At 39.4% G+C, this 10,963-nt stretch overlaps 1 protein-coding gene across 2 annotated transcripts in view; it reads right to left on the minus strand.

Annotated features, from left to right (window-relative positions):
• LOC102985639 (tudor domain-containing protein 1) overlaps positions 1-10,963 on the minus strand; it is a 40,973-nt gene that overhangs the window by 23,935 nt on the left and 6,075 nt on the right. For both annotated transcript variants that reach the window (XM_055081779.1, XM_055081778.1), the window contains exons 3-13: positions 10,007-10,151; positions 7,947-8,052; positions 7,391-7,454; positions 5,924-6,028; positions 5,521-5,703; positions 4,870-5,013; positions 4,135-4,306; positions 3,041-3,127; positions 2,100-2,267; positions 1,873-1,980; positions 1,082-1,252 (exon numbers count right to left, since the gene is read on the minus strand). In XM_055081779.1, coding sequence (XP_054937754.1) covers positions 1,082-1,252; positions 1,873-1,980; positions 2,100-2,267; positions 3,041-3,127; positions 4,135-4,306; positions 4,870-5,013; positions 5,521-5,703; positions 5,924-6,028; positions 7,391-7,454; positions 7,947-8,052; positions 10,007-10,151 — 1,453 coding nt within the window. The remainder of the gene's footprint in view (positions 1-1,081; positions 1,253-1,872; positions 1,981-2,099; positions 2,268-3,040; positions 3,128-4,134; positions 4,307-4,869; positions 5,014-5,520; positions 5,704-5,923; positions 6,029-7,390; positions 7,455-7,946; positions 8,053-10,006; positions 10,152-10,963) is intronic.

The raw sequence follows: 10,963 nt of genomic DNA on the forward strand, positions 1-10,963 counted from the left end.
GACAGCTGTCACATACAATCTAACAAAATTGTTTCGAGTGAAGTTAAAGACAACTAAGTGCTACTAGAGCCATCTTATGGAAAAAAACCAAATGAACCTTTTGGCCCACCCAATATTTGGTACACCAACGTGTCAAGGAATTGACTCCCTACTACGTTTCTGGTAGGTGTGTAAACTAGTTCTACCTTTTCTAGGGAACAATCATAATATGTATCACAAACATGAAAAGCATACCCACTGACACCTCCATTCCACCTAAGGCAGTATTTTTGCAAATGTAAGTACGTTTTGCAACCTATCCCAAGGAAATGATCTTTTTTTCAAAAATTAGTTTTTTAAAAAAGATCATTAATTTTTAATTGAAGTATACTTGATTTACCATACTGTATTAGTTTCAGGTGTACAATGCAGTGATTCAGTATTTTTATAGATTATAGATTATGCTCCACTTAAAGTTATTACAAAATATTGGTTATATTCCCTGTGCTGTACTATACATCCCTATAGCTTACTTATTTTATACATAGTAGTTTGTACCTCTTCCTAAGGAAATGATCTTGGATAGGTTGAAAAATGTAGTTAAAAGAACACTGCTAGTAGCAAAAACTTGGAAATATCCTTCTGATAACTGGATACTAGTTAAATTATGGTACATTTGAATGAAAAGTTGTAGAAGCTAATCTTTTGCGCTGGAAAGACGCTCCTGCTCCTAGTGGAACACATTACATACACAGTAATTTCTAAGCATATGATCGTTAATGTTCTTGCTTTTAAAAGCAGTTTCCCCCTAATTCATGCAATTGCCAGGCTTCTGTGATATGTACTGATAATGCAGGATCTATAAATAACAAAAAAGAATACTCAATTTCATAAACACAGGTACATTCAATTTCATTTTATTACAGATAGCAAAATAGTCATCTGTATTTCCTAAATGTTCCAGTAAGGATTGTTTTTGTACTGAGGTAAGTTATAGCTAAACACATTCGCTGATCTACTCACTAGTTTAATTTCAATTCTAATGCTCTTAACTTTAGGTTTCAATATTTTAAGAATACGGGAACTATAAAAAATTACATACCTGCCAGCACACACTTAATAGCTTGCATTGGCAATTCCAACAACTTCAGAGTTATGGGGCAAAGTCTTGTCAAACTAAGGATTTCAAAGTTTCCATAGTCTACATATCCGACCAGTACAGATTCCTCAGAAGCATAAGCCAAAACAGAGGCACGGTACCACTGGTCATCCTCTAAAAATAGAAGAGACTCAATCTGAAATGATTTTCCAATGTAGATATAAACAAAAATTTTTCCTCCTCAATTTAGACAGTCATTTGTAGATTCTATTTTCATGTAACATCAAGCTTTACTGAACTATGTATGCTTATTCACCATTCCTACTTTTCCTTATCAGAAGCTTTCAACTCCTGAAATGTCACCTTTATTCATCCCTTTCTAGGTAACTCATGTTGTATGCTGTCATTATTTATTTACATGCTTAATCTCTCTAGTAGACAGTTAACTCAGTAGGACAAGGGAACATGTCCTGGTCATGTGAGTGAATCCATTAGGTCTTGATCAATTTTAGAATACCTGGCAGTATGAGTCAACCAGACTCCACTAACCAAGCCACAGATTTACCGGAGGCCTACCTGTCTCTCCCCTCCTGTGAGGCCACTGACCCTCCCTTCAGCAGAGAACTGAACCCGGTCATCACAGGGTCATCATCTGTGCAGCTACAGAGGCTGGGCCACATAACTGGTGCACTACTCAAACTTCAAATGCAGCCATCCAATGCAAAATGAAGACTGTTTCATTTCTTGGTACTTAATTGTAAGTAAAAAATTCAATAATACTCTCTTTTCCTTACCAGAGAACTGAGCACAGCAGATATCACCAATGGTTGGATAAAAATCAGAGCGTGGAGACACGTGACTACAGTACGCGCTAAGTGATGCCTGAAGTTCAGCGAGCTTATCTGTGGATACAGATCACATCTTAAACTAAAGAAATACAAGTTTACACATTATCTGCATATCTGCACACTGAGTCTCTTGATGTATGTTATTTTGATAGCACAAATCAAGATTTACTTACGCACACTTTGTAGTTGTTGACAAAAGAAGTCTTCTGGAGTCTGAATGTGGGCGACCACACCGCAAAACTCATCATCTACATTCAAAGTCAACACTTTGGGGATTAGGTCACTTCTGTCCACAACAATTTTGTTTTCAGCTGTGATTTTCCCGACATCGTCAAGATCACCTTATCAAAAAGCAGAAATATAAGCCTTTTTGGTTTCATTAATCCAATTTTCCAGTTTTTCAGGTCTAACTGTGCTCTTTCACACCTCTAGCCCTTAATACATGCTGGTCTTTTTTCCCAGAACATACTCCCAAATCTCCCAGCAACTTGAGTATTTCCTGCTCAGTATGATGTCACTGTGAAAGGCTTTCCTCCAAATCTGGGTCAGGTGCCCTTCCCAGGGCCCCCACTGCACTCTGCGATTCTGCCACCAACTGTTTTATAATCTCTTCTCTATGTGGGCGTATACTGCCCACAGAATACGCTCCCTGAAGGCACCTCCACAGTGCCTTAGTGAAGCAGATACTGCTGGGGAGATTTTGTTCCTTCCACTGGACCCCTTTGCAGCATTTATTATTGCTGATGACTCCTTCCCAGAACATTTACTCTTCTGTTATTCTGGCAACATTTTCCCTGTTCTCTTTCCACCTCTCCCATCACAGCTTCTCCCTTGGTATTGTAAGCTCAGGTTCACTTCTCTCACTTTACACTCTCCCTAGGACACCACCATCATTTACGATTTCAACCGTGATAATTTTTAGACCAGTAAGTACTGAGTTTTCTCCTCCAGATGGCAAAAAAAACTACTGAGAACTGTTCAGCAGAGCTGTCTCACCCAAGATTGATGTTTCAGGGATTTCATATAGGCAGTACTCTAGGAATACAGACAAGAGACAATAACTTCTTCAATAACTAAAATCACTACACTGTTCAATATTAATCTGTATACTCACTTGAATCTGCACTTTGCTTCTTAGAATTTTGTCCCTTGGGTTTCAAGCCATATCCCATTTCTATAAGCACATGGTCTAAGAATTTTCCTAAAAGTGATTAAGAGAACATATTTCCATTGAGATATTATACTATTAGAGGAAAAGAATAAATACAAAAGAAATGAATCAATCACATGATTTAAAGATTATAGCTATTGGCACACTGGCATATTTCTTACTAGTTCAGTTGCTGTGTGCAAAATATAGTTTATTCATTTTCCACTGGCATGCCTAGAAGGATCACCATTTATAAGATAAAATAAATTTAAGACATAAGACTACCTCATCTCAGACATAAAGTATGGCTGAAACAAGTGTCAACCAGCAGCCACATAAACTTCAAGTTCCCTCCAACAGTATCCAAAAGCTCAAGTCATAACATGGAACATACATAGCAAAGAAACAAAACACAGAGATTTTATAATTAATTTCACAACAGGATTAACTGAATTTTCTACCAAGTACCCAACCAATGATGGGTCTCAAGCAGTAGAAGAGTAATAATACCTTGGAAACCAAGAGGCAATTATAAGCACACTGTCAGAAGTCACTTTTTAAATATGTACAAAGCCATAAAGGAAGAACAGGATTCCAAACTGCTTCCATTTCCACAACTTAAATACTATGTGCTTATGGGCTTAATGCTAACCAAATGCAGTTCTGTGAATGTTGTTCAAAGAAAAAGCACTGATGGTAAGGATGGACAAATTCACAGAAAAATTCCTGAATTCTCCCAGTAAATGAGTAGAAATCAGGGATATTATAATGGCTATATTAAAAAGATACTAGAGTTTCCCCATACTAAGTCTAGATCTAGCCTTTTAATGTACCCAATTCTATAAACTTGTGCCTTGTCTTTGATAAACTGCCAACTGCAAGAGCAGAGCCAAGGCCATATTTCCCGTCACAATTTGAATGACTCCAGAGCGGGTTGAATGACTCCAGAGCAGGGCTTACTTGGTCTCACTTCATGTTTCTATTTCTTCTCTGAGTAACAGGTGGGCACTAAATAACATATTAAGTGCTCCATTTAAAAAGAAAGAATCAGATCTTACCTGAACTTGTCAGCATAACATCCACAGCAAAGGAAACCACTTCCTCTTTTAAGATGTCCACAATCTTTACAGAGCAGTACTGCTCCATTAACAGTGATTTAATAGTTTTGATACAATCATTGCTCCAATTCCCCTCTGCTGGGATAACACTGGCCACAAAGCATTTTATGGCCTGAAAGATTTTACACAAGTTACTAAAAATTAGTATTAGTCACTTTCAAGTGACTTTTTTCTAATTAATTATGCAAAGATTTTTTAAAAGACAATGTATTTCATGCTGAATATTCATCAAAAATCTTCAAGTACTAATCTGATAAACAATTTTATGAATAATTATTTGTCTCTCTTGATATTCTATCCACAATACTTTTCCTTTTGGGACTTGAAGCCTGAGAAATTCATCAAAGGATGGTTATTATCCCTCAATTACACATAAATTCAAGTCGCTTCCAAATAATGTAATAAATATAAAAATGATTGTTTATAAAGAGCAGATTGATAAGATGTCCCTAAAAATGCTAAGTTTCTTACCTGAGGCAGTACTTAACTAAGTAATGCCTAATGAAATGGAGCCAAGAAAGTCCATGATTGTTGCTCTACACAGTGAAGGATACACCAATAGGTCCTTTCTCATAATAACCATGGCAACAAACACGCAAATAATGTGTCCATCAAAACATTAAAAACAGCTCCTTCGGGACGCAATTAGGAATTCAGAAAGTAAAAGAGACTTACACAAGGAGGAAACAAGTCAATTTTTCTGTTTAGTTGGTGAATTCTGTTTACTGGAATCATTTCTTCATTTCCATAATCAATATATAAGACTTGTGCCTTCTTCTGCAGCACATCAACATCCTGTATTATTACTCTGTTCCAGGTCTGAAAGTGAAATATAACGGTATTCTGCTTCAAAACAGCATTTCACAATCTTAGGTTTAAAAACTCTCAATCTACAGAACATGCAAAGGAAAAGTTACTGTTCTGAGATACTCTATTAACAAGTTACCTTAATTTCCTAAGAATCTGGCTCAGAAATCCCCAAATTGGTCCATTTTAGATGCTTTAATATACACAACAATTCCCAGGCTATTCTAGCCCAGCAGACTCTGTGACACACTAATGCCTCAGCTACACAAATAAACACAAGCTCTAGGACTAGCAATCACTCTGTACCCAGCAACTGAGGAGCCTACATGCAGAGCTGGAGAGGCCTCAGGCAGGGAGGAAGTAAGCAAACAGACGTGGACTCCTGACTGAGGAAGAGAAACAGCAGTGTGACCAGAGTCTCACCTCAAGCCATCTAATGCATCATTAAAAGCTCTGGTGTCAAGCTGATAGGACCAAAGTAAATTAAAATGTCTTGTTAAATATTTCATTAGGGGTTACCTGATCAACAGTGTACTTGGCAACACAAACTTCCCCCTTTACAGGAATATAATCTTCTTCATGTGCCTTATTTGCATATGTTTCCTTTAAGCTCGCAGAGAGTTGGTTCATGTATTCTAAAACTTCTGAAGAATGTAACTGCACATAAAAGTCACCTGGGTGTTTGAATTCAGTAACTGTACCCTTTCAAAGACAAAAAAGTTGCAATAATTCACTGAAAACAGAGAAAATGTTAATTTTGTAAAGCTTTATAACAAGATACAAAATGTACTGTAGACAAGTTTTTGCAATCTTTATCAATTTCAGTTTTATTTTGGAGCTGTCTTATAAACTCAAACACAGGAAACAAGTAAATAAAAATCTATAGTTCTTTGGATCTCTATGGAAATTAAACAACAAATACCTTTATTTCCATGGTTTTCCTGAGTTGTAGGCTTCTCAAATCAGAAAACATTATTTTATCAGCACAAATGGTTATTTCTTTAGTAACTCCAAGAGGACAGTCACTCTGGTTTGAAAAAACATATTAAGTGAGTTACTTACAAGGACATGTTTAAATGATACCATGGCAGACTTCCCTGGTGGCGCAGTGGTTAAGAATCCGCCTGCCAATGCAGGGGACACAGGTTTGATCCCTGGTCCGGGAAGATCCCACCTGCTGCAGAGCAACTAAGCCCATGGGCCACAACTACTGAGACTGCGCTCTAGAGCCTGTGAGCCACAACTACTGAGCCCGTGCATCTAGAGCCCATGCTCTGCAACAAGAGAAGCCACTACAATGAGAAGCCCGTGCACCGCAACCAAGAGTAGCCCACAGGGCTTCCCTGGTGGCGCAGTGGTTGAGAGTCCGCCTGCCGACGCAGGGGACACGGGTTTGTGCCCCGGTCCGGGAAGATCCCATATGCCGCGGAGCGGCTAGGCCTGTGAGCCATGGCCGCTGAGCCTGTGCGTCCAGATCCTGTGCTCCACAACGGGAGAGGCCACAACAGTGAGAGGCCCGCATACCGCCAAAAAAAAAAATAAAAGGTAGCCCACAATCGCCACAACTAGAGAAAGCCCACGTGTAGCAACAAAAAGCCAATGCAGTCAAAAATAAATAAATAAAATAAAATAAATGATACCATGGCCACTATCTGCTAGAACCGAGGTCAAAACAGCCTGACTCCCAGGTTTGAATGAGGGTCTAGAGAAATAACATACGTCTTCGAGAGTCACTATAACGTACCGTCCACAGGCAGTGTGCATAGCACTGGGATCACCCAAGAATCAGGCCATGATAGTGATGGCAATGTTGAGTTTATTTTTTAAAAAAGGGGGTGGGGACGGTAGTGTTTTAAGTTTTCACTTGTTAACATTTTTATAGGAATGGATTTTTTTTTTTTGAAAGTAGAAGCTAGAACCAGCTAGAGAAAGCTAAAATTTATCTATAAAATGAGTTGGACATCACTGATATTTTCCAGATTGCAAATGATTTACCCCATACAGTTATCTAAATGGAAGAAAGGTATTAACAGGAAAAAGTGCTCCTTAGATAACAGGGCCCTATTAGAATCCAGTACACAAAGCTAGAGAACATGTGCACGCAGGGACTACAAAGATAGGACTTTCTCAGTAGTCCACCTACAGCGAGACACAGCCATCTCAAGTCCTTTTTGGAAAAAAGCTGGGCATAAACAGTTCTCATAGACCCCCAACGCTCACCAAATCGATCACTAGGGTGTACAGATTTATTCAACAGGAATAAACAAACACTGGTGAAATGGAGAAATAAGTCATAAATATTTTATTTAGCTTAAGTCCTCTTATTTCAAAATAAAGGGAGTCATTAAAAATTTGCTCTAAAGGCAAAGAGAAAGTAAGTATATCATACCTCTTTTTTCACGTCCATGTTCTTTGTTTCAAAAGGTGATTTATTATCTTCAAGTTTGTGGAAACTGAAATAAAGCAACCAATTATAATACTTACAGCACAGAACCAATTAAGAGTAAGGGCCACAATAATGTTAAATTCTCAACAAAATCCAGAAAGAGCAAAACAGCTTCTTCCAGAAAGAATCACAGTAGTAACAAAGTAAAACAACCCCATGCTGGCTATGCAAGGGTCTGCCCTGTGCACAGGTGTGCTTCTTCCAAAAGCCACCTAATGAAAGGGAGATAGCCACAATCTCCAAGTCTCAGTTACCCTATCTGCAAAATGGAAATAATACCTACATTACTTAAAAGTTTTGGGGATCAAAAATTGTAGAGCTGTTCACTTCAGATTTGTATACTTTATGTTATACTTAAATAAAAAAGTAAAAAGCAGCAACTTTCACATAGTTATGGCCTGCTTACCTGATCTGATCCTTATACTACAAAAAAAAAAAAAAAAACACCAACCCGTATCTTAAAATATTCTATAATGAATGTAAAAAAAATCACACTTACTTCTGCTGAACAGGTTTGCACACGATGCTGTGGGCTGCCCAGTCCCTTCTCTGGCACACGATAGAGCAGTAGTACGTCTGCTTGCACTGTGAGCACCTCAGCGACCCTACAGAACACAGCCCATGACACCACCAGTGTTTTATTGCAAATATTTGTTGCCAAGAACAAGACCGCTTCAAAGACGTCATTCTATTAATCATATCAAGAAGAATATGTGAAGAGGATTATGCTGTTTATGATTAGGTGTTAAAACTGAATTTATAAAGCTCCCTTGAACTGCAGAGAAAGGGGAGTGCCAAGATGAAAAAGAGAAGGAGGACATGAGACAGTCTGCGACCTGGGCCCCTTTGCCGCAGTGCTTGCACCTGGACACACCTCTCCTCGAGCCACAAAATACAAAGAAACTGTATGGGACTAAAGATAACTGCGTGCATGTGCAGTTGAGGCAAATTCTGGACAAAAGATACCAAGAGGCCAGAAAAACCCAACTGCCACTTTTGACGAGCCAGGAGCAAAACCAGGAGGTCGGGAGGAAAAGCAGGGTACTGCGCATGACCCCTGCACACCATACCATCTTAGGTGGGCAAACCGCCTAAAGTCACCCCGCCGGCCTGACCCCTGGACACACTCCTACCCTCACCCCATATAAGCAACAAGCTCACCCCCCTCTCAGGGAGTGAGCAAGCAAGAGAACCTGCTGTTTGTTCTCACTCCCCCCCTGCTGCCCCAATAAAGCCTTGCCTGAATTTCTTGTCTGGCCTCTGATCAATTTCTATTGATTGGGGAAGGCCAAGAACCCTGGTTGTTATCAGACAGACTGGAAACACAACTGACTTTCCTAAAGCAGAACCCAGAACACATGATATAAAGGGAACAGAAAATCCGAGGTGGTGAAAACAGACGTGTGCAAGCAGAGTCTAATGAGGTTCACCTCGTGCCATTTAAAAAGAACAAGACAAAAACCAACAAGGAGAATCACACCTAGAAAAACCCAGGAAGTTTTTGAAATGAAGTTTAAAAAAAAATCCTATCAGTTTCCAGGCAGAGGAAAACAAGTTATCTGAAAAACAAAACAAAAAACACATAAAGAAACAACGAAATCAGGCTGGCCTCAAATGCCTCCACTCTAAAAGAAATTGGAAAAAAGAAGCGAAATATCCAAATAGCCAGTGAGCACAGGAAAACTGCTCAAGATCATTGATCATGAGGGACATGAAAACTAAAACCACAGGGAGATGCCACTACACATCCATGAGAAGGGCTAAAATTAAAAGGACTGCAAACACCAAATGTTGACAAAGATATGGAGCAACCAGAACTCACTCCCAGTGGGAATACAAAATGGGACAACTACTTTGGAAAATGGTTTGGCTTTTTCTTATAAAGTTAAGCATACACTTACCTTTTGACTCAGCAATCCTACCCCTAGGTTTGTACCCAAAAGAAACGAGAACATATGTCCACACAAAGACTTATGCAAAAATGTGTAGAGAGCTCTATTCATAATAGCCAAAAGCTGGACACAAGCAAAATGTTCAACAGAACAGATATACACATTGTGATATCATGCAATGAAATGCTACTCACCAACGAACAAAAAAATTAATGTACATGCAAAAACATAGATTAAACTCAGAAATATTTTCTGAACAGGAAAAGCTTCACACAGAGTCTATATTGTATGATTCCATTTACAAGAAATTCTGTAACTGGTAAAATTAATTTATGGTGAAACAACAACAGTGGTTGCCTCTGGGGGGTACAGTGACTGGGAAGGGACATGAGGGAACTTTCTGAGAAGATGGAAGTATTCTTCATCTTGATTGGGCTATGAGTTTGTGCCTTTCAGTGCAAGTATGTTTTATCTCAAAAAAGAATAAAAAATAATCAAGAAGCATGGATGAACAAGAATGGTAGGATGTTGGCAGCTGTTGAAGCTGGGAAATGGGTATATGATTTACATAAAATCTTCTGTTTATATTTAATGTTTTACATAATAAAAATATTTTCCAGATGTGTAAAGGAATAATCCAACAGGCATCTGAGAGCAATATGCTTACCAAACAGACCGCAGCTATGGCAAGTTGTCAACCGAAAAGGAGGTCCTAATGAGCTGAAGAGTGCTGGATTATGTATGGACAAGGAACTCTCAACCAACTTGTGTACTTTTTTTGATTTTGCAGGAGGCACATTATTGCTAGTCTTCTACCAAGAAAAGAGAATAGCAATATTAAAACTTGGTAATAATGTTTTGTTTGTTAAATATTAGATTTGGGATTTCCTCTGCCGAGAAGACAAGATAGATGTACTTTCCCTTACTCCTACCATTAAGTACAACTAAAAACCTTGGACTTATATATAAAATAAACATACAGTGACATTGAAGGAAGGCAGCAGACAGGCTAGGAACTTGGCACCCAGAGAAGGACATGGCAGTGAGTCCCCAGAGTTTTTATTCTGCCTCATATATCCCAGATGCGGTGCTGGAGAAGTCAGAAACACCCAAAGGCACAGACAATAAAAGCCCCAACAAAAAGCCTGCTCGCTTGCTCTCTCTAGCCAAAAGACCAGGAAAGGGATGGCCCAGCAAGACAGAAAAACCTTATCAGTAACTGCTCTACTCCAGACAGTTGCCGCAGAAAAAACTGTGGCCCCATCCCACCAGCAAAGGTAGACTGGGGAGCCTAGACCTCCACCTTCACCACGCTATAGTGAAGTGCCCCCCTCTCCCACTTGGGTGGTATCAGAGAAGGCCAACAGAGTAGGGAGCCAGCACTTCATCCTTGTGGGGTCTCCCTGTGGAGACTGCATGGGGTGCATGGACTTCTGCCTGGCAGTAAAGAGTGTCCCCCATGCCCCCCAACTACCAGCACCACTGGGGTGGTGTTAAGAGGAAACCTAGTGGACAGTCAGGATTTTCCACCACCATTCAATAGTAATGAGTGGAGTGTCTCCAAACCCTTCCACCTCCAATCCTCCCTCCACCTCATGTTAAGTAGAGAGGATATGGGGTGGGG

This window comes from Physeter macrocephalus, chromosome 21 (assembly GCF_002837175.3).
Source record: "Physeter macrocephalus isolate SW-GA chromosome 21, ASM283717v5, whole genome shotgun sequence".
NCBI lineage: Eukaryota > Metazoa > Chordata > Mammalia > Artiodactyla > Physeteridae > Physeter > Physeter macrocephalus.